This window comes from Cibotium barometz, chromosome 17 (assembly GCF_041138505.1).
Source record: "Cibotium barometz isolate CiBa-2024 chromosome 17, ASM4113850v1, whole genome shotgun sequence".
Classification (NCBI taxonomy): domain Eukaryota; kingdom Viridiplantae; phylum Streptophyta; class Polypodiopsida; order Cyatheales; family Cibotiaceae; genus Cibotium; species Cibotium barometz.
Genome location: NC_141062.1, coordinates 58,635,881 through 58,660,277, shown reverse-complemented (window position 1 = coordinate 58,660,277; position 24,397 = coordinate 58,635,881). Strand labels below are relative to the sequence as shown.

At 47.6% G+C, this 24,397-nt stretch overlaps 1 protein-coding gene across 16 annotated transcripts in view; it reads left to right on the top strand.

Moving 5' to 3' along the window:
- The window catches only part of LOC147630229 (uncharacterized), a 215,250-nt gene that overhangs the window by 7,426 nt on the left and 183,427 nt on the right, over positions 1 to 24,397 (top strand). For all 16 annotated transcript variants that reach the window (XM_086811883.1, XM_086811880.1, XM_086811878.1 and 13 more), the window contains exons 3-6: positions 3,333 to 3,500; positions 3,605 to 3,664; positions 3,921 to 4,036; positions 21,997 to 22,069. In XM_086811883.1, coding sequence (XP_086668009.1) covers positions 3,333 to 3,500; positions 3,605 to 3,664; positions 3,921 to 4,036; positions 21,997 to 22,069 — 417 coding nt within the window. The remainder of the gene's footprint in view (positions 1 to 3,332; positions 3,501 to 3,604; positions 3,665 to 3,920; positions 4,037 to 21,996; positions 22,070 to 24,397) is intronic.

Genomic DNA, 24,397 nt, shown 5'->3' with positions numbered 1-24,397 from the left:
TGCGGTACACACCTACTCACTGTGGGCTCCTACTCATCGTGGTTGAACCACTTATATAAACGAGCAATCTTGGAACTGCCAAGGATCACGATCAATTTAGTGAATGAATGCAATTGTTCTTATTCTCTTCATTGTCTCTGTACTGTCTCTTTCCTTCAAGTGTGTTCTATTGAAGTGTCATTTTGCCTATTGCTTGTTGTCACTGTCTCTTGGTGGGTGCATGTCAAGCATACGTCTTGTCAGAGTTGTGTGTGAGAGTGTGTAGTGGAGCGGGACAGTGTAGCTGCACGTCGCCCTGCCAAGTAGCAACTCATGGAGGCATACTGCCATAGAGTGAACCAGTGACACAGCCTGGTGTCACAAACCCTTGTGTGCTGGGCAGCAAGGTTTGCTACAATTATGTCCTCAAGCATCACCCCATAGATCTTGGCCATACTATGATTGATCATAATAGTCCTGTAGTTATTGGGATCCGTGAAGTCCTCCGCTTTATGAATGAGTTCGATGGTGTTGGTGATCTAGGAAGGGGGAAAGCCTTCACATATTGCTATGTTAAATAAGCTTGCAAGAATGGGGGCTAAAGCATGGTGTCCATGTGCAAAGTACTTCTCTCTTAAATCCTCTTGCCCTCCGATTATGTAGCTTGTTTAGGGCCTTGGTGACTCTCGAAGTGTTGAAATAATGGGATGATGTTGGTGTGGGGATGTGTCAAAGTGATACAAGAGTGTCCATGGCATATCTCATCATGGAATGGAAAATAAAAAAGAGAGAAAACATAAACATAGCTATCATATTGGGGTGATAAAAAACTGTCCATGGAAACTCATCATGGAATACTAAGAACATAGAAACGTGAGAGCAACATTAGCTCCGAGTAAATGGTATACCACTCTCCAAAATATCAAGCATGGGGCTAATGAGTATGGCCGAGAAGTCTCCCTTAGCTATGTCACGTGGAAAGGTAGCTTGTTGGCGGTGGAGCATGTCTTGGATCTGGAGCTGATGAGGTGATCGTGGCCGATGGGGGGGGGGGCCCAAGGGCGTCGGGCACGCTAGAGTGTAGAGGCTCGTTCCGAGGTAACTCCTCTTGGGCAAGGTAGGTCCAGAGCAGCTCGTGGAGGGTCCACAAAATCCACTATGTCAGTGTCCTCCACCTCCTGGGTCCGGAAGAAACTGGTGATGGTTGGTTGGCAAGGAAGGAGGCGGGGTGGCTGGGGCCGAAGCTCTCTCAAGAAGGTGTCCCTGTGTCTGCGGAGCTCAAGCAAGAAGAGGCCTAGGCAATGCTAGTCTCATACAATCCAAAAGCTGTCTTGAATGTAGTTTTATGGACATCTTGGGGTACCACACGAATCTGGTGGTAACTGGAAGTCAATGATCTTGGAGAGTGGACCAAATCCCTCAGGAAATAGACAGTGAAACCCCCCGCGGATCTCATAGTATACTGGGCAGTGGCATATGTAATGCTCCTCTATGTCTCAACCTCTGTGTGGCATAGTTGGCAGATCCTCTCCTCTCTGGGTCTCCGTATGAGCTTCCTGGCTCTGAAGATGCGCTCAGCTCTACCTGTCTCCACTCTGAGGCGGTGGGATGAAACCTGTATCTGGCCAATCGCAATCCGCATGGCATGGGACATGTGAACACTCAAGTAGCCCGGCTGCTAGATGAATCCATCCTCAGTGAGTGTGAGGAAGTGATCTTTGTAGAAGTGCATCTTCGTGAGGAGCTCCGGAGGTGTGATCCATGTGCAATGTGTGTAGAGGCTGGGAAGATCTAACCGGATAACCTGGTTGGTATCCTCGCGAGACAGCTGGAGAAAAGGGGAGTCCAAACTGTATTGAAGGGGGGGGTAGGCAGTCCATGCGGAGCCCATATACTGAGAACCAAGTGGAAACTAGTGCATACCATACTCCAGAGTGGCCCTCAAGTGCTTGCTGTCTGGAGGACTCCAGGGCAAGCCTCGGGTACCTGTGGGGATCCATGTGACTGATGTGATGGAGGTATGTGACTGTCTGGAAGAGTGCATCCACTACCTCTGCCTGGATAATCCGTTGTGGGATTGATGGTTTGCTGCGGATCATACGGGAGAACATCATGACACGGGGCCTCTCAACTCGCTGCCAATCCTCATCGGATAAATCTGGCCCCCAGAAGGCTGCTCCATACATCAAGGCTGTGTGACGAGGGTGGCAAAAAGCCAGCCCTTCGTCCTGGGCTCCTAGAAGTGTGCCTGGAAGCACTGCCGCTCAAGTAAGCTCAAGGCTGCATATCCCCGCGTCACTCTGGCATGTGCTGCGGGAACCATGGTAAAGCGTGGGCCACTGAAAGTGACACCAAGGTAGACATAGGATGAGACAATCTCCACAGGATCCCCTCTACATGTGAAGCTCAATCGGGATGTGAAGGGGCGAGAGGTATTGAAGACCATTACCTTGGTTTTACCAAGGTTAACAGAGAGGTCCGACTGAGTGCAAAAGTCATGTAAGGCATCCAACTGTCTATGAAGTCCTTCGGCTGAGTTTGAGAGGAGGGCGATGTCATCTGCATAAAGTAGTATGGGGATCAATATGCCTGTTAGTGTGGGACCAGCCCCGCCTAATCTGTCAACGAAGCTCGAGATCTCATCAATGTAGAGGCCGAAAAGAGTGGGTCATAGAGGGCAGCCCTATTTCACCCCAATAGTGCTGGAAATCTCATGTGATGTACCTCCTTGGGCTCTCACTCGTTCGGTGAGACGGACTCATAGAGGGTGATGCTGCTCCAAACCATGTCAGATGGGACTCTGATCTCCTGTCGTAGACGGTGTAGGAGGCAGGCTCGGGGTATAATATTAAAGGCTTTGCGGAAATCCACAAAGCAGCAATAAATCCACAAAGATATATTAAGCGTCTACTAAAGACCCAATGGGCCATGAGACCAAAGTGATACAATAATTTCCATGGCATATCTCATCATGGAACGGAAAATAAAATAGAAACAAAACATCACTATCTCACTGGGGTGATACAAAACTGTCCATGGAATCTCATCATAGAATACCAGGAACATGTACATGAGAGGAGCATCAGTCCCCCAATAGATGGTATACAACTCTCCAAAATATCAAGCATGGGGCTAATGAGTATGGCCGAGATGTCTCCCTCAGCTACGTCACGTGGAAAGGTAGCTTGATGGTGGTGGAGCATGTCCTGGATTTGGAGCTGGTGAGGGGATCGTGGCTGACATCTGTGGGGCGGGGGGCATCGGACACGCTGGAGAGAGAGAGAGAGAGTTCACCGTGCAAAGTGTGATCTTTTTGAATCAAGTATAAGCAAGTGATTGGTTTTTGTAAACAGAAGGCTCAAATTGAGAGAAAGGAGCTTGAGATTGCTTCATTGAAAGCCAAGAGCTTACAGCAAGCTGAAACGCTAGCAGAACAGGCTAAACTAATTATGGCACTGAACATTCAACGGGAGAAAAGGGAGCAACAAGTGATTGCTTACTCGAAACATGTAAAAACAAAGGTATACATTATGATTTAGAACATTCTTACTAAAAAGTAAAGCATCTATCTAGTCCATGAGCGATGCAATATTTGATGTGCTTTGTCATGCTGTTTGTTCATCAGGTGGAGAACCTCAAGGAGCACTTACAAAGTACAGAGGCTTCTCTACAAAAAAAGGAGGAGGTAACATGTTGCATCTTGACAAAGAACAAAAGGCTGGGCTTGATGCTCAGAATATTTCTCCTGCCAAAAAGCAGTTGATGTTTACAGTAATACTAGTTTTTTCTCTGTCTCAGCATGCTGGTATTTACATAGATCTCTACAACACATTTTCCTTACCTGTTGTACAATCTTCCTTTTTTATTTATTTTTAAGGAGTGCTCTAAAAGCTGTTGACCTGACTGCATGCATGCTGACTTGCACCTGGTGAAGAGATCAGGAGCTCGAGGCCCATGAAAGATGTTGCAATGATATGAAGTTAGTCATTTGGAAAAAGGAGCGTGTGCTTGAGAAGACCAGACTTGTAGAAGAGCAGCTTCAGTATGCTTTGAAAAGGTACAAAGCATGACCTTTGAAGTCTCTATCTTGGGTTTTGAGCATGCACCCAAATATTTAAATTTCATTATTGAGTTGTGCAGTTCTGAATCAATCCATCCCCAAGCCCCCCCCAAGCAACCCCCCCCACACCCCCAACCACCCCCGGCGGTCCCTCCCTCCCCCTCTCGCCCCACAAAAGAAAAACCTCCCCACCAAACAAGCTGCCCTCACACGGGTCGTGCTGCTGTGCATGAGTAGTGCTCCCTCTTGCAGTCTCTTGTTACCATGTTTTATGATCTTAGTTTACACATGGATCATATGTATCACATTTTTGGTCTCATAGACCCTTTGTGTCTTTAGTAGATGTTATTACAATCTTTCCTCTCTCTCTCTCCACGGGCCAGACTGATGAGGAGACTGCAGGATATGGGAGTGCCAGCAGAGATGCTGTGGGGGATCATTACACTCTATGAGTCAGTCACAGGCAGAGTATGGGCTCCAGGAGGTGACTTAGAGATCATACACAGCACTATCGGGGTGAAGCAGGGCTGCCCCTTGTCTCCTACTCTATTTGGTCTATACATTGACGAGATCTTGGATTACATAGACAGACAGGGAGGACCAGGAGCACATTTGGCAGGAGTCCTGATACCGATCCTCTTGTATACAGATGATATTGTTCTTATTTCTTATTCACCAGAGGGGCTGCAGAGGCATTTGGATGCATTACAGGCCTTTTGCGAGAGGACCGGGACCTTACTGTGAACCTTGGAAAGACCAAGGTCATGATCTTTAACACCTCCTCACAGTGGATAAGTAGATCTGCAGTACAGTTTACATACAGTGGAGAGCCTGTGGAGTATGTTACCTCGTATGTATACCTTGAGATCACTTTTGCTGGACCTCAGTTCTCGATGCGGAAGGCGGCCGACGCTAGATTGATGAGGGGATATGCAGCCCTTGGCTCGCTAGAGAGGCAATGCTCACAGATACAGTTTCAGGAGCTGAGGATGAAGCTTTGGCTATTTGATACTCTAGTTACACCTGCACTACTGTATGCTGCCCCCATCTGGGGTCCTAGCTTATACCATAGGAGGAGACAGAGGAGAGAGCCAGCCGAGACAGATACAGAAGAGGTATATGATGGGTGAAAGCCGATGGAGAGGCCCCTAGTGGCGATGATCTCACGCATGATTAGGAGTAAACCATCAGTGCCACATGAGATTGTGCGGGCAGAGATGGGGGCTGCACCGATAGTGACAGAGGCTCTATTCTAGACAGTGACATACTGGCATAGGCTATGGGAGTTTCCACTTGATAGATACCCCCGGCTAGCCTTGGAGTCCTCCAGACAGTTGACACTTGAGGGAGATACAGAGTGCTGGTATGCCAGATGGAGGCACTCCCCCCCTTCCAGTACAACATAGAGGCCCCATCATTTTCTCTCAGCCACACAGAGCGGAACAGGGGTATCCAGAAGGACATTGTCAGACTGGATACTCGGAGGACATGGAGTTCACCTAGTCGTCCATTGGAGACAAAGATGGCCTTCTACAGACATCACCTCCTATGCCTGACAGAGGATGGGTTCATCATCCGTCCACGCTACATGGACATACACCTATCCTTTGGGGTGAGATGTGCGATCGGCCAGATCCGCACCTCGTCCCACTAGCTGAGAGTGGAGACTGCCAGATATGGGCCTAGGGTGGCCACACCACAGGTGCCGTCGAAGCGTTCTGTGAGTCGGAGGAGGCCCGACGTATGAGATGCCATGATGAGCACTTGAGAGAATGTGGCCAAGAACTAGGGTTTCAACTGATTTAGGGTTTCAGCTCAAAATAGGGTATGCAAGTGAAATCATTATTGTAATCATGTTGCAAAACCACACATGGCATGCCTTCTTTGGTTAAAGAAGTATAGGCGAGCTGAATGGCTGCAGTAGTTGGATTGAGTCTACTTGCCAATCAGCGCACAGGTGGACAACTTGGATAACAGCTCAGCTAGAGCGAACAAGGCAGCGGGCACAGAAGCAGTCGGGCATCGAAGGTAGCGTCTAGTAGGAAACCGGCGTCAACGGCGAAAAGAAAAATCCGATGCTAGGAATGCGGGGGGAAAAGAATCAGCTGTACTAGCCGAAAATTGGGGACAGTCAGGTAAGGCATGTTGACGCCTAGCTCTGCATCTTGAATGGGCGGCTCAGGCCCTTGGCCCCCCAGTCCGCCTAACTCGCTTAGCGGTGGCGCTTAGCTCAGCCGGGCAGGCACGCTATCATGGGGTCTACCAGGTGGGCGGCGCAAATGGGCGGCGGTGGCGGAAGATGGGCGGCATGACAACACAACTAGAGTTGCGCGAGATCCAAACGGCGATGGGTACGCGGAGACTGCAGAGCCGGCTCGCGAGATCCAGCTCTGATACCAATGTTGGATGAGAGGACTCCTAGTTGTGGAGGCTATGGAGGTTGTGGCAAGAAGAATGCCATTTTTTTTTGGGGAGAGAGAGAGAGAGAGAGAGAGAGAGAGAGAGAGAGAGAGAGAGAGAGAGAGAGAGAGAAGAAGAAGAAGAAGAAGAAGAAGAAGAAGAAGAAGAAAGATATATTAACGTCTACGAGAGGCCAAAGTCGGCCTATGAGACAAAAAATAATACAACTGTTTTCTTCCGGTCATCGGAAGAAAAGAAACAAAAGAAAAAGTGTGCATGTGTCTGGATACAAGTGTGAATCATCATGGATCGGTGGAGCCCATATACAAACAATATAAGGGGGCTGGGGATGTGGATGGAGTGCTAAGGCAAGATGCATCTCTATATGCTGAAGGGGTAGTACAAGCATGAGAGAGAGAGAGAGAGAGAGAGAGAGAGAGAGAGAGAGAGAATGAAATGATATATTAACGTCTCTAAGAGGCCATAATGGCCTATGAGACCAAAACTGAGAGTACATCTGAAGTTGGTGTCTCATCAAAGAGAACAACTAAATGAAACTAAAAAGTACAATAAACTGATTGTCTGACAGTTATAAGAATTGTAAGTAAGACTCCTAGATGATACCGAGTAGAAAATACTGGAAAATGTATATCAAGTCGATCCATGTATGCTGATCAGTTGAAGTGCTGCCCTCTCCTCAGATCAAATATCTCCGCCATGGGGCTATCTAGAATGGAGAGGTCGTAGAAGTGAGGTAGGCGCCTCCGATGCCAAGCAATAATGGCTCTGATCTGGCGATGGTGAGGATGTTGTGGTTGGGATCCTGGTGGGCGTGGCCGACGAGCATGACATAAGATGACTGCTCTATCAGTGTTGACTCCCTGGGAGCGTGGCCGGTGCCCTGATGGCCCAATGGAGGGGGTATCAGGAGGTGTGTGGGCTGGGTTGCTGGTGCTGATGCCGAAGAAATCTGTCAGGATCCTCTGTCTAGGTACATCATGGCTCGGTCTCCTGTCTGCCAAGAGGGTCTCTCTGTGTCTCGTGAGCTCAAGTAGGAACAATCCCAGCCATCTCTGATCCTCAAACTCCATGACCTTGCGTAACGGCCACATAGAAAGAAAGAAAGATATATTAACGTCTGTGAAAGGCCAAAGTGGCCTATGAGACCAAAACATAGTACACAACTGATAGTGTCTCATCAAAAGTAAGACAAAAAGGATTAAAAAAGTCCTAAACAGCTATGAAAGGAAAATACTCCTATTGAGGTACAACAAAAGTGTATAATATCTACAACTAGCATAAGACTGGTGTAATCTGCTCATCTCAGTATCTCTCTCATGGGGTGCTGTAAGATAGAGAAACTAAAGTGGTGGGGCAGTCGTCTCCTGTTGCGGGTGATGATGGCTCTAATCCACCAGTGATGAAGTGGCCGTGGACGAGGTCCTGGTAAGCGTGGGCATCTTGTTCGACAAAGTGCCATGGCTTTGTCAAGGGTGACTCCTCCTGAAGGACATCTATGGGACGTTTGGCTTGCCGAGGGGGTAGTGGAGGTCCTGGTTGTATCTGTTGGGGTGGTCCTGGCCCTGAAAAAATCTGTCATGGCTCGTTGGCGGGGTGGATCCTGGTGTGCTGTCCTGGCTCGTAGGAGAGCCTCTCAATGACGTTTGAGCTCCAATAAGAAAAGCCCCAAACACCTCTGATCCTCAAACTCCATCACATGTCGTAATGGTCCAGAACCCTCTTGGAAGAGACACCAGTCTCCCTCGTATCTCATAGTACACAGTACATCGGCAAATGTAGTGCTCCTCTGATGAAGTGCGGATCTGTCCAATGGCACTGCGAATGCCATGTGAGAGATGGGTGTCCATGTATGTAGACCGTGCCACAACGCCATTTGGGGAGAGATGTAGAAAATGGTCCCGATAGTGGGCCATCTTCGTGCCTAGTGGTAGGGGGGGGCTGGACCATGTCCTTTCTGCATCTAGCCTCACGATGTCCATCCTGATCACCCTATTTTGCTCAGAGCGACTAAGGTCCAAGAAGGGGCAGTCCAGGCTGTAATCAAATGGAGGGAGTGCATCAATCGTCATGCCATGTAATCTCAGCCAGGTACACATCTGGGTGTACCAACATCGTGTATTGCCGTCTGTTTCTAATTGCCTGGAAGAGACAAGTGCTAGGTGTGGGTATCTCTGTTTGGGGAGCTCCCATATCCTCTACAAAAATGTCACTGACTGGAACAGGGCTTCGGTAACCACTGGTGTGGCTCTTATCTCTACTCTGACAATCTCATGAGGTACCGATGATTTGCTCTGAATCATCATGTGATCATAGTCACCAGTGGTTTCTCTAGTACCTGCCATCCATCATAGAAATCTCTCTCTGGTCGGACCTGGTCGACAAGCGGCTCCCTCCTCGTGTGGTGGGTCTCCATATGGGTGAGCCATATGAGAGTGTAGGTGTGACCAATGTGTCAAACAACCAGAGTTTGGTGCGCGGCTCTTGAAACTGAATGTAGGCATATTGTCTCTCTAGTGCCCCGGCTGCATATCCACATGCCAATCTAGCCTCTGCTGCCTGCCTCATAGAAAATTGTGGTCCGCTGAATGTGACTCCTAGGTACACATGATCTGGTGCACTCCATTGATTCACCTCTAAAAGTGAACTGATGGTCGGATTTAGTCACCTAGGCCTGTGCGGTATTGAAGGCCATAATCTTAGTTTTCCCAAGGTTCACTGTGAGGTCCCTATCTGCACAAAACGACTGCAAAGCATCGAAATGCTGTTGCAAACCCTCAGGGGAGTCTGCAATAAGTACAATGTCATCGGCATATAGTAGTAGGGGGGGGGGGGGAGAGAGAGAGAGAAATGAAATGAAATGAAATGTTATATTAACGTCTTCAAAAGGCCATAATGACCTATGAGACCAAAAGTTACATCATGGTGGATCTGATACAATGTCTGGATAAAAAAACCTAGAAAATGAAAAATAAAGATGATACTACTGGCACCTAGAAAGAAACTGGAACTGGAAGGTAAACAGAAACCCTTATAGGGTGTGAATATAGTGAGGGGTGGTGGGCTCTGATGTTGTAGTAGAGGAACTATTGTTGGCAATGGATTCCGATGTGGATATTCCGATGTGGATGTATGTACCACAAAGAAATCTGTGATGGCTCTTTGTGAGGTGTCCTGTCGGAGCCGGGGCTCTCTCTCAGCATGCTACCTCAACACTACATCCCTGTGTCGTCTCAGCTCCATCAAGTACATGCCCAAGCACCTCTGATCCTCAAATTGTATCACCCGTGTGAGTGGTCCGAATCCCTCTCGGAAGAGGCAGTGGAATCTCCCCCGTATCTCATAGTAAGCTGGGCAACTGAGCATATAATGGGCCTCATCCTCTACTGCTCCTGTGATGCATACTATGCATGTCCTCTCATCATGTGGGATATCCTCAGCTCTTGCCAGTCTCTACTCTGAGGTGGTGGGAGGATACCCTGAGCTGGCCGATTGTGATACGCATGGCATGTGACATGTGTATCTGTAAGCATCCCGGGATCTCAAAGAATCCATCCTCGGAGAGTCTCAAGAAGTGATCTCTGTAGAACTCACACTTCTTACCAATCTTTGATGGAGACACCCATGTTTGGTGTATGTGTAGCCCGAGTAGATCTAACTAGATGATCCGGTTGATCTCCTAACGTGAGAGATCAAGATATGGGGAATCCAAGCTATACTGAAATGGGGGGAGATGGTCCATCTGTATGCCATGTGCATGAAACCACTCGACTTGCTGTATAATTTCATAGAGGACTAGTGTGCTAGTCGTAGGTGATCTCTCTCAAGTGTGTATACATGCTGAATATAAGTGACAGTCTGAAAAAGGGCATCTGTAACCAGAGGGGCCACCCCAAACTCTGCATGTAGAATGTCTTGTGGTATAGATGGCTTACTCCTGATCATGTGTGACAACATCATCACCTATAGCCTCTCTATGCGCCTCCAGTGATCCTTCCCTAGGCTTGGCCCCCAAAGGGCTGCACCATACATAGCCGCTGGTCGTACTAGAGTATCAAAGAGCTAGCGCTTAGTGTAGGGGTCTTGGAAATGTGCCTAGAAACACTGTCTCTCCATACGGGCTAGGGAGGCGTGCCCCCTCGCAAGTCGGTCAGTGGCAGCTATGGTCATGCAAAACAAAGGGCCTATAAAAGTGACTCCTAGATACACATACTTCCGCACAATCTCCATTGGGGCATCTCTGTATATGAAAGAAAATCGTGAGGGGACTGCAGAAGATGTGTTGAAGACCATAACCTTGGTTTTGCCCAAATTGACTGTAAGGTCTCTCTCCTTGCAAAATCTGTCCAATGCAAACCCTCAGCTGAATCTGAGATCAAGACAATGTTGTCAGCATATAGCAATATGGGCACTATTGTCTAAGCCAATGGTGAACCTCTACCTCCGAAACTATCCACAAATACTGCAATCTCATCAATGTATAGGCCAAAGAGTGTAGGTGAGAGTGGGCAGCCCTGCTTAACCCCAATAGTGTTACATATATCTCCCGAGGTCCCACTGGGTGCACATACTCGGCCGAGTACTGCCTCATATAGTGCCATCACACCCCATATCATCTCATGTGAGAACTAGAGCTCCTGCAAGCGTCCTATCAGACGAGATTGAGGGATGGAGTCAAAGGCTTTGCGGAAATCCACAAAGCAGCAATACACGTCTCTTTGAGGACCTCGCCTCCTCTATGATAGCCTGCAAAATAAAGATATGGTCCAGCGTCGAGAAGTTTCTCTTGAAGCCTGCCTGGCATGATGCTCAGTTTCCCATCCTCTCTGCCATAGAGCTCATCATGTCCTCTAGTACTGCCCCATAGATTTTGGCCATTGTGTGACCAATCATGATAGTCCTGTAGTTACCTGGGTCCATGGGATCTCTTGCTTTGTGGATTGGGACAATGGTGTTGGTAGTCTAGGAGGGTGGAAAGCCTTCACAGAGTGCTCTGTTAAAAAGACTGGCAAGAATGGGAGTCAATACATGGTGCCCGTGGGCAAAATGTTCCACGCATAGATCCTCATGATCTTTTGCTCTCCCATTATGCAGCTTTTTAAGAGCCCTAGTGACATTGGGGGAATCAAAGAGAGAAGATGATGTAGGCCTAGGGATGTGTGACATTTGTGGTATAGGCTGGTTTGGCACATCATACAGCTGTTGTGCATAGGCTTCCCAAAGGCTAGGATCTGTGATAGGTGTAGTTTTTTTTTTTTCCAGAATGCGCCAAGCTTCTGAGTTGTCCTTGCTCAAAAAGAGCTGCTATAACTCTTGTTCTCGTTTGGTGAAAAATGCCCGTTTCTTTCGGCGAGTGAATATACGGAAGATGCGTTGCATCTTATGTGCTGAAATCAGCCCATGTTCCCGCTCACGTAAGAGGCGAAGCCTGGTGGTTTTGCACTCTTCATCATACTATCCATTTTGGGGTTGGGATCCCACTAGCAAACTTGCTGTGGAGCATGTGGTGTAGGGGAAGCTGGCGTGGGCGGAGTCATGGATGATGGAGGAAAGTTGGGATGTGATGGTGGAGATAGGGAGGGTTAAGTCGAGAGCTGAAATGTGGCGGGAGAGGTGGTCCTCATAGATGTGGTCAAGATCATGATGGAAATGAATCCGGGTGAAGGTGGTGAGAGGGTTGTGGGTGTGGGCGGTAAGATTGGGCATGAGACTGTGAAAGAAAGTAATGCGTGGTCAGCTAGTATGGGTGGAGGAGGGATGGTGAAGTTTGAGATGTGTGGTATAAGAGCGGGAGATCACATGAGGTAATCCACCGTACTAGTGCCTCCCCCATGCGGAAAAGATGTAAGGCTGTCTGACTGTGGCCATCTGGACAACCCATTATATATAACCAGCTCATGCATAGCCCCCATCTCCAAGAAGTGTCTACCATATGATGTTGCATTTCCCATATCGTGGTTGGCCCTCTGGAGGCCCATATCAGCCCAAGTCAAATTCTGACAACATAATGGCATCTCCTTGGAAGTCATATGTCTGCACTTGTTCCCCTTTTGTCCGTGCATTAAAGTCTCCTAATAGGAGGACCTCTCCTTGCTGGGAGAACTCTACAATGTCTGCAAATAATGGCGCATAGGGAGTCTCCCCTTTCTCTGTCAACCTGCATGCATATTCTGATTTCTATGGTGGGAAGTAGCATACTGCAATATGCATCACTCTCAAGCCAGGCCTGGCTAATCGCATCCACATAAAACGAGCCTCCTCATCGTGTCTAACCATTGTGAGCATGCCTCTCAAATGAGGGCGAAACAAGCATGCCACTCCTCTCGAGCCATGCACCCCCCCAGTGGTGCGTGTTTGTCCTCTGAAAGCTGATTTCCATGTATAACCCTCCACTTTAGTTAGCCCTCTCTCAAGACTTTGATGCATTTCTGTATAGAAGATAATATCCCTATTTGTGTAAGTCTCTGTGAAGCCTCCTGTGTTTGACCATAGAGTTCCATTGCAATTCCATACTCCCATCCTCAATGCATCTATGGTCTCATAGGCCCCGCACCGTCATGTGGGGCGTTTATCCGTGATGATGACTCAGTCATCACGATAAACGGCCCATTTTCTTGCTCGGCGGGCTTCCATAACCTGAACCATCCCGGCTTTCTTGTGTTCCACCTGTAGGGGGGTGAGGTCATCTCCAAGGTATATTTTAGTGGTTCAGAGGGTGGCCCTCTTCTTCAAGAAAGCCAAACGGGACTCCGTATCTTTGAACTTGAGGAGGAGAGGCCTCTCCCTCATCAAGTCCTTCCCGGCTCGCCAAGCATCTACAAAAGGGGTGTCAGTGAAGGCCCATTTGTCTACATAAAGTCTCACTGTCCTCTTTTGGTGAGTTTCCTGCTTGTAAGCCTGTTACTTGCACATGTAGAGCCCTAGATTGGCGACGCTTCTCTTCCTCAAGCGTGGCCGTCATGATGGATGTGGCATTCGGGGTGTGGACTGTTTTTTGCTTTTTTACAACTTCAACCCATTTGGAGGTTTCTCCAATCTCTTCTTTGGTTGCTTCCATGTCTTTTTGGAGGCTTGCATGCTCCTCCCGGAATCCTGATTTGGCCTCTTGAATCTCTTCTGTGATTGCCTTCTTAGCCTTCTCTAGTTCCGCCTCAAGTTTGGCATTGGCGTCTCACAATTTGGCAATCTCTAGAGCAAGGGCTTCTTGTGTAGCTATTTCTCCTGCCTGTTTGCCATGCTTGTGCATCTCTTCCTTGCATAATTTCATACATTTCTCCATGCATGCAGCCAGGCATGCGTCCTTCCAAGCTTCCATCTCTTGTCGCATCTCAGCTTGCAGTTGTTTGTACATTTTCTCTTTGCCTTGAATCTCAGTCTTGACAGCATGAATCTCCTTTTGATGCTGGTTCAATGTCTTATCTATTAGTTTCTTTTGGTCTGAAAGGGCCTTCTGAGCCAGTTCTTCGACCTTGTTCACTCTGTCTTCAAGAGGGAGCACCATTGTCACAGTCACCCAACTCAAGCTGTGGTCAAGGACACGGGAGAAGACGGGAGCCGGCCTGATGCAGATGGGGTAAGGGTGGGAGTGGCTTCTGGTTGAGGGTTCAACCATTGGTCCAGGGTGCGAGCATTCTGCATTATTGGGGTGGAAGAGGCGGGATAGGCAGCGATAGCAGTTGAGTGCATAGCAGGTACAAAGTTACGGACGGGCGGAAGACAATAATGGCAGGACAGGTGAGTGCACAGCACGTATAGAGTTACGGACGGGTGGAAGATAGTGATGGAGGGCAGGTGGGTGCGTAGCAGGTACGGCTATGTAGAGAGAGAGAGAAAGAAGAAAGAAAGAAAGAAAGCTATATTAACGTCTACTAGAGGCCGAACTCGACCTATGAGACAAATCAATGTACAACTGTCAATGTCTTCTGGATGTCCAGAAAAAAAAGGACAAAATGAACATGAAATAAAGTATGAAAGTACTGAGCTAGTGGGGGGGTGTGATGGATGGAGCACTACTGCTAGAGGCTCAGTATGCAACCTATATGCCTAGGGTATACAAGAATGCACTGCAGATCTGTCTAGCTCCAACCAATACCATAATGGGGGTGTAGTATGTGATACATAGGCGATGGTGAGGCAAAAATACCTTGGAGCATGATCTCCGGGTGTGAGTGTAAGTGAGCTAGCCGCTCCTGGATATGGTGTTGATGTCGACCCGTATCTCTGTGATCTCACTGTGATGTAGTCTGGGAGTCTGGTAGCCTGGTGCTCTCGGTCTCCATCTGGCTCGGAGGTCCGCAGCGCGCTGAAGTGTAACTCCCTCCTATGTCAGGGTAGGCACTAGGATAGATCTTTGGAAGAAATCAGTGAGCTGGAGCTGTCGCCCACCTCTCCCTGTGGTATGAGTCCGTATCAGTGTCTCTTTGTGGCGCTGGCAGAGTGAGGGATGTCCACTGAAGATCGTGGTGTATCTCTCTCTAATGACACTATATGCTCTGCATCTGTATACATAATGTTCCTCACTCTCAACCTCCTCCTGGCATAGTCTGCATATCCTCTCTGCTCTTGGGATCCGTGCTGCCCTACCTGTCTCAATCTCAAGCTGGTGTGATGACACTCTGAGTTGGCCAGTCGCCACTCGGGCACTGTGAGGCATGTACACATCCATGTATCTAGGTCTGTGTATGAATTCCATCCGCTGAGATACGCATAAATTGATCTCTGTAGTATAGCATCTTCGGCGGTAGAGGCTGACTGGGTGTAATCCAAGTCTCTTGAGAGAGAAGAAAGAAAGAAAGATTTTATTAACGTCTTCCAAAAGACCGAACTCGGCCTATGAGACAAATCAGTGTACCTGTATGGGGTATCCTCTGTCATCCCAACAAAATGAAAAAGTACTGAACTAAAAAGCTGAATCTGGGTGTGCAATAAGTACAATGAGTGGGGGAGGGGATGGAGCTCTACTACTAGGAGAATGCAAAGCTATATGCATGGAGTACACAATCATGATATGCAACCTAGCTAGCTCCATCCTGAACCATACTGGGGGTATAAAATGGTATACATCAATGAAGGGGGTGTCCACAGCTCCCTGAAGAACATGCCTGGGTCTGCTCTGAAGCGAGCCAGTCGCTCCACACCCTCTCTGTGGAACTGAGCTCTGATCTCTGTCATCTCTCTTTGGTATAGGCGTGGTGCCCGAAAGCCAGGTGTCCTCTGTCTCTTGCGGGCTTTGAGTGTCTCTGCTCTCTGGAGAGTAATTCCCTGCTGTGTAGGGGCTGGGAGTGGGGTGGATCTCTGAAAAAATGTAGTAATGTGTGTCTGTCGCCCCCCCTCTAGAGCTGTTTGAGCCTGTAATGATGTCTCTCTGTGACGTTGTATGTCTAGAATGAATCTCCCCGGTATGCGCTGGTCTGCTGCCTCAAAGATCTGGCGTAGGGAATGTGGCTTTCTGAATAAAATGGGATATCTCTCTCTGATGGCTGTAAATGCTCTGCATCTGCATACATAATGCTCTGCATCTGCATACATAATGCTCCTCACTCTCCACCTCCTCTCTGCACAATCTGCATACCCTCTCCTCTCGGGGGATTCGTGCTGCTCTGCCAGTTTCGATCTCCAATCGATGTGATGAGACTCTAAGCTGACCAATAGCTACCCGGGAGCTGTGTGGTAAAAAGCCCTCCATGCATCTAGGCCTCTCGATAAATCCATCATCAGTGATACTCATGAAGTGATCTCTGTAGTATAGCATCTTCGGTGGAAGAGGCTGTGTAGGGGATATCCATGTCTCTTGTGTATAGAGCTGCCATAGGCCCTGTCTCAATACTCTGTTCCTCTCACTATGAGAGAGACGGATATGTGGTGCATCCCTGTCATACTGGAATGGTGGTAGATGATCCATGTCTAGGCCATGCTGTGAGAACCAATGTGTGACGTGTGCATACCATGATCCTCTGTCTCCTGCCTCAGCCAGTTGTCTAGATGTCTCAAAAGTGCTGTATGACAATCTGTCCTGTGGCATCTCTCTGAATCTGTCTAGCAGGCATATAGTCTGGAATATGGCCTCTACCATCATAGGAGGCGCAGCAAACTCTGCTTGGATAATGTCATGAGGTACTGACGGTGCTGCGTATCATGCGTGCCATCATGAGGGCCTGTGGTCTCTCTATCTGTGTCCGCCAATGGGTATCAAGGCCTGGCGCCCATACCGCTGCTCCATACATCAGTGCCGGTGTGACTAATGTGTCAAATAGCCACCCCTTCGTTCGGGGCTCCTGAAAATGCGCTTGGTGGCCCTGTCTCTCTAGCATAGCCAACGCTGCATATCCCTGTGTCAATCTAGCTCCGGCTGCTGAGCCCATGGTGGAGCGCGGGGTTGCTGCAGAGAAGGTAACCCCTAGTACACGTATGATGTCACCACCTCCACCTGGCGTCCTGCGAATGTGAATGTTAGTTGACTCCTGCCCTGTCTCGATGTATGAAAGACCATAACCTTGGTTTTCCCAAGGTTCACAGTAAGACCCCTCTGTGTGTAGAAATCATCGAGTGCATGTAGATGCTGCTGTAGACCTCCTGGAGACTCAGACACTAATACAATATCATCAGCATAAAGCATAATATGTACTGAGGTACCTGCTAATAGGTCAACTCCATCTCTACCTCCCCATGTAATGAAGCCAGCTACCTCATCAATGTATAGCCCAAATAGCGCGGGGGAAAGTGGGCATCCTTGCTTCACACCAATGGTGCTAGCAATAGTCTCGGACAGACCTCTTGGGCATGTGACTCGCCCAAAAACCTGCTCATATAATGCATAGATGCCCCATGTCATATCTGCTGGTATGCCAAGAGAATGCAGGCGCTGAAAGAGCCTCTCTCGTGGTACTGTGTCAAATGCCTGTGGAAATCCACAAAGCAGCAATAGAGCTTTCTCTTCCTCACTCTGGCCTGGTCAATCATACATCTCAAAGTGAATACATGGTCAGTGGTAGAGAAAGCTCTCCTGAAGCATGCCTGCCCTGATGAGCGTAAACCTGCTCGCTTAGCATATAAGCTAAGCTCTTGCTCCAACACTGCACCATAGAGTTTGGCCAACACGTGGCCAACCATAACCGTCCTGTAGTTGCTCGGATCGAGCATATCCCCTGTTTTGTGGATCGGCACAATGGTGTGCATCGTCCACTCCGCAGGCAAACCCTCTGCTAGTGCCGTGTTAAACAGGTGAATCTACTGCATATATGAGATGCTCACCCTATAGGCCCATATGGTTGGCGGCCCGTCCATGCTGTAGGCGGCGGATAGCTTCCTTTACCATCAAGTGGTAAAGAAGCTAGCTGTGGTAGGTCGAGGCTCCTGTGGCTGAGGTATAGGTGGCTGCTGTGGGGCGTGGTATAGGCCCTCTGCATATGTGCCATGTCTGTGGGTCTGCAATGGGTGTCGGTGTTCGGGGCTCTTTGAAGTGCCGCCATGAGATAGGGCTATCTCTACTCATGAAGAAATGGAAGATCTCTAGCTCCTGTATCTCTGCGAAGGCCTGCCTTTTGCGGCGAGTAAGTCTCATCTCTCTCCTCGACTCCTGCTCTGTGATGGCTCCCAGGGCTCTCTGTATGCGGAGCCGTGAGTATAGGGCTCTGCACTCGTCATCATACCATCTGTTCTGGGGCATAGTCCCAAATCTCGTAGGCTCTCTTGAGTGGACACGATGTGGAAGCTCTGTAATGCAGCTGTGTGGGAGTGATGCCAGCTGGGCTATAATGGTATCCATAGGTGCCAGGGGATCCATGCGTAGGAGCCCATCCTCTACTCTGCCAGTGTATATGTCTGCCATGTCATGTGTGAAGTAGATGGTAGCGTGTGGCGTCGGTATGTGGGGGGCTGGTGATACTGGTGATCCGGCTAGTGAAAATGCCAAGTATGTATGATTTGCCCCAATAGGATGAGGTGGGATGGAGAATGAGGTGACCAGCTGTGATGCCTCCAAAGACCCCATAATGTAGTCCACCACCACCGTGTCTCCGGTCCGTGTATGACCCCCATGTGGGAAGCATGTCAGCCCTCCTGATCCCGGCCACTGTAGCATCCCGTTATAAATAACGAGACGATGCCTGGCTCCCAACTCTAGTAAGTGGTCCCCATAATGTCCTCTGTCAGGTGCAGTGTCCTCTGATGCCCGACTAGCCCCTATCTCCTCTGGATCCACAGGGTGGAGGATCTCCGTGTCATCATAGTCATACACCTCACACTGTGTGCTCTGTGTGTGGGCATTGAAGTCACCCGTAAGAAATACTTCCCCTAGTGCAGAATAGTGCATAATCTCCTCTGACAGACAAGTGTATGGCGAGGCCCTTGTCTCCTCCTCCTGTGGCATGTCCTCTGTAATGACATGTATCTGGCCTCTGGATCCTGTGCTACCACTCTCTGTCTCCCCTGTAGCTCCCATCTGAATAGAACTACTACTCCCCCCGACCCTCTTGAGGTACCCTGGCGTGTGGTCCTCCTGTATGCTGACTCCCACTGGAATCCCTCTACTCGAGGTAGCCCTCTCTCAGAGCTCTGATGTGTCTCTGTCAGAAGTATGATGTCTCATCGCATGCTCCAGTCGTCCAGGCTGCACCCATAGTGAACCATTACAGTTCCATACTACCATGTGTATCTCTGTCAGTGGCGTGGTGTGTGTCCCAGAGAGAGAGAGAGAGAGAGAGAGAGAGAGAGAGAGAGAGAGAGAGAGAGATATTAACGTCTTCAAAAGGCCAAAGTGACCTATGAGACCAAAGTTACAACCATGTGTCATGTGATACACTGTCTGGAAAAGAAAAGAAAGAACTGAAGGTAAGTATCTAGCCCTACAATACATCAGTAGGGAGCATCTGGAAGCAGCAACTAGGGAGAGTGGAAAGCTAATGCTACTAGTCAAAATGGGGTACATGAGTACATGGATACATGAATACATGAATATGGGGGAGTACAAAAGTGACAGTGAGTACTACAGTATATGGCTGGAGTGGTAATCATCCTAGGAGCTCTAGCATGGGTCTCTGCCGGATGGCCTGGATATCTGCCATAGTGAGATGCCTGGTCGGACGAGCCCGATGCCTTGCAATGATGCTCTGAATCCTCCGGTGTAGGCACCGTCTCTGATGTGAGGATCCGCGAACCCTCGGGCGTCTGGATCTACCCAATTGGAGGCCGAATCCGACCTATGGGAGGCCGAATCCGACCTATGGGAGAGATCAGGTACATCCATTTACATTCCACTCTGGGTATCGATGCCAAAGAGGCATAAAACTGGAAAAAAAAAACTCAAAATGAACTCTTAAGACTCTTAAGAGTTTAAGTTACAATGGGTTCTATTGCATCTAGTTCGAAATTGAGGTTCAAAATAAAAATAGCTATATTTCATCCATGGATGGATTTGCTCTGGGAGTGGGGTACGGAATTCTTTAATGAGAGAGAGAGAGAGAGAGAGAGAGAGAGAGAGAGAGAGAGAGAGAGAGAGAGAGAGTTGTATTAACGTCTTCAAAAGGCCAAAATGACCTATGAGACCAAAAGGTTACATCATATCCATGAGGTACATCATCCTGGGTACAAAATAGTAATAAAGAAAGATAACAAAAATCTAGAACTATAAAATTTGATCTAGGTACATGAGCAGAGAGCTCTCATATCACCCTAATAAATCCCTCATGGGCCGCTATGACATGGTGCTCAAGGTGGTAAAACTGAGAGAGAGAGTTGTATTAACGTCTTCAAAAGGCCAAAATGACCTACGAGACCAAAAGGTAACATCATATCCATGAGGTACATCATTCTGGGTACAAAATAGTAATAAAGAAAGATAACAAAAATCTCGAACTATAAAATTTGATCTAGGTACATGCGTAGAGAGCTCTCATATCACCCTAATACATCCCTCATGGGCCGCTATGACATGGTGCTCAAGCTGGTAAAACTGAGCTAGCGCGAGAAGGTCCTGCGATGACGGGAGATGATGGCCCGGACCCTCTTGTGGTGGCGTGGTCGTGGGTGAGGGCCATGGGGTTTGGGGCGTCGAGCTCTGCGTAACTTAGTGGCTCTGTCAAGTGTTACACCGCTCGGTTGAGCTCCTGCACTACCTAGTGCTCCGGGTATGGTGGGTGGATTGGCCCTCGGAGTGTTGGTATGGAAGAAGTTGGTGAGAGCTCTGTGTGCTGGTCCTCCAGCAAGTATAGCTGATCTGGATCTCACTAAGGACTCCGTGTGTCTGCGGAGCTCTAGAAGAAAAAGTCCCAGGTATCTCTGATTCGGGAAGTCCATGATCTTGGAAAGTGGTCTGAACCTAGCTTGGAAGAGCCATAAAGAGATGATGATGATAGAGAGTGAAGTACAGTGATTGGACATAAAGTACTAGTTTTTTTTAATAAAATGAAACGAATACAATGTAGCCCCTTTTATGGGCTGAAAGTACAATCTCTTCTTTGACCTTATTAAACGAGGTGTGACATTGCTGCTTACCACAAGGGAAGATTCCTACGCTAAGAGGGTGTTCCCACACTTAACTCCGATTTCCCAACACTCTTGAGGAGTCGAAGTGACGTTACCTTTGGGTTTGCCGGATGTCACAATAGGTTTATGGGGGATTTGTTGCTTATTTACTTTTGAACCCAGGACTTTCCTCATTTTCACGTTGGGTGTGATTGCTTGGGACATGGAGGTGAGGACGGCTCTAGCTTATGAGGAAGATGGCACATGTCTCACCCTTCAGTTGACACTCTTTCGGATCTCGACCATCCTTGCCTCCTTGGCACGAGCGTGCCCTAATGGACCTCGGAATCGTTTGTGAGTGAGAAGTGACATCGCTTGGTACATTTGGCATGCTTGATGCAGCAAGGCCATTGATGGATCTTTGACCCTGTTGGTGGAGTCTATTGGTTTAATTTGGAAGGACGTCATCCACACCCTTCGTGATCGATGGGAGCGTGTCATAGCGACTTGGATAAGATGTAGTGGCATTGCACACCCTTGTTGCACACTTGGAGCCCAAGGCCCTTCTTCACTCTGTGGGGGGGCGGGTGCAGGGGGGGGGGTGTGAAACAGAGCCAAATAGGCCTTCCTTCCTTTTGTTCGTGGTTGTAAGACATTGCCTAATGGATCTTTTGTATTGCACTTCCTCTACTCAAGGGCGTAGTCTACTTTATGTAGACGTTTTCTTTTGACTAATTAAAGGATCTTTACTTGGAAATCAAAACTTCAATTTTCAGAAATTGGTATTTTTTCTTTGTCCTTGTAGTCTTTGCAAAACTTTATCTAATGTTTCCTTGTTTGTGTTTGTTTGTTGTTTAATAAATGCAATTCCTCTCTCAATTCGAAAGGTTGGATGTATTCAAATCTTATGAAGGTTTATATCATATATTGTGTTCTCTAATTTTCTATTTAAGTAAAGTTAGTCAGTATGTCATTTGTAATCAAAGCAAAGTTAATAGCTCTTTTGAGTATTCTTGCTAAGATCTATGCAAAATTGTACAATTTGTGCACTAATTTAAGATCAAATGGTTGTTTACTAGGAAGGACATGGTATGTGAAGCACTTGAGGTTGCAAATCACAAGCTACAAGAGAAAAGTTTTCATATGGCAAAGGTTGAAGTCTCAATTCTTTTGACTCTTTCATACATGTTCAATTTTGTGGATATTGCCGCTGTTAAGAGTGGACACGTATTTTGCTGCTCTTACTCTGTAGTCAATTAAAATTTTGGCTGCTCTATAAAGACACGCTCGTGTTACCCTGAGATCAGATGAGAAACCTAGGCCCACAGTGTAGTGGTAAACTATCTTGCTCTCAATGGTTACATGATTGACTTATCAGTTGAGATGAGCATAACTAAATCACCCTTATTCCGATATAATTCAGATTCCCCCACCTTTCACCATCAAAAAGGAAATCAACCTTATTATTGTGGTGAAGATTCTATAAGGTTTAACTATGCATGCACTGAACCTAAATCAAGCACTGGCTTCTTCCCTCAAATCTTTAGGCAACACTTTCTTGAGATATCTGACAGTGGCTACTTGGAGTGGCCAGTATAAGGATTATCATTGGACCAATTAGAGTCTTGTCATAGTGTCTTACAGATGAGATAAGACTCTATGGTAATCTACAGACCTGGCAATTTTATAGTAATTGTCAGCTTTGTGAGTCAAAGAGGTGGAGACTCAGGAGCACTATGTCTTCAGATGCACATCTAGTATGAAATTTTAGGAGAGTCTTGGATTGCTATCTCATCATGGTCTATTCTCATAAGATTGCTATGTAATATGAGTAGAGGATTTGTTATTAAGTTTTCTAACTCCATGCACACACTCTAGGACTTCCATTGGCACCTTGTGTGTTTGTATTTATCACATACTTAGCCTTAGCCTTTTGTCTCCTTGTTTAGAGAATTCTCTTCAGATTCTTGTTTTTTTACATGTCACTATGTTTAATTAGTTGCACTTTTGATGCACTACCATAAAGCCTTGTGTGGTCTTTTGTAAGAGGGTAATAGAATATTCTTTCTTTGGGTGGATTGTTTTTTTCTTTTCATGTTTTGCTGGCATACAGTTAACTATAGATCATGAGTATTACTTTTGGTCTCATAGTTTTGTTTAGTTCTATTTTATTTTCCGTTCCATGATGAGATATGCCATGGACATTATTGTATCACTTTGGTCTCATAGGCCCGTTGGGTCTTTAGTAGATGCTTAATATATCTTTCTTTCTCTCTAGCCCTAGCTTGAGGAGATCTTGGAGAGGCACAGAGCCACCTTCCCACGCCCCGTGGATCTGCAGAGCCTTCTATACAGACTACCCCCATGCTTGATATCCTTGATGGCCCCCTCCTTCTACCGGGGGGTTAGCTCCATAGGTTGTATGATGATGATGATCCCATTTTGTATCATATAGCTCGGATTTGACATTCTGAGCTCATAGCTCTAGTCTTTGTTTTCTTTTGTACCATGATGTGAGATTACGTAGACACTATTGTATCACTTTTGGTCTCATAGACACTCCTGCACATCTAGGGCATGCTGGGCAAGCACGAGTAATAACTGACCTCCACTGATTGGTGGCCAGACCACCATGAAGAGAAACCCAGATAAAGGAGGAAATCTGTGGCTTCCTATAAGAATGCCACAATCTCCGCCAAAAAACCCTCTGAATGTCAGTCGAAATGTTGTAAGATTTCCAATGGGGTCTAAGAGTAGGGACACTCTGAATGTGTCCCAAGATAAGATGTCTGGCATTCCGCACCGTATAACTGAAAAAAGGCATTCTTTTCAAGGGGTTACAAGCATCCTTCCACACCCACTCACCGGGGTCCCAATGCAAATGTCTGACAGGGCAGCCACCATACAGCCAAAGGCTAACACTCTCTGTGATCATCCCTTGGGGGGGTCGGGGGGGGTCAACAAAGACGTGCTTCCCTAACTTGCCAACAACTCTGTCTAGACGACGAATCTGGGGGCCCTCAATAAGGTCCTGCACGTCACATCTCTCGAACTGCCATCCATCCTGTACAAAAAAAAAGACCAGTACATCATCCTCCCTAGGCAAGGGGAGACCCATAACCTGAAGAGGAACACGTGTCCCCAAAAAAACCCCAAACCAAGAATGATGACGGTCTTCCAAAAAAGATCCAGTAATCCAGTGGTTGGGAATGGCTGCATCAATCTGTGCAATCCTCCGACTAGAGCCTCTCAAATGCTGCGTGAGATCCAATCTCTGTACCTCGGTGAGGCTCTGAAATCTCTTCCAAGCCAACATTGTGGGGCAAAGGGTCTCACAGCCAGCCCAAAGAATATGCATAGCTGCCCCAAGAGGCCTACCATGCACATCTAAGATCAAATCATTCCACAAAATGGGCTGCCAGAAGTTAACCTCCTCCACTGAACGCGGGGGGATGTGTACCAAAAAACTCCTCAGGCAGT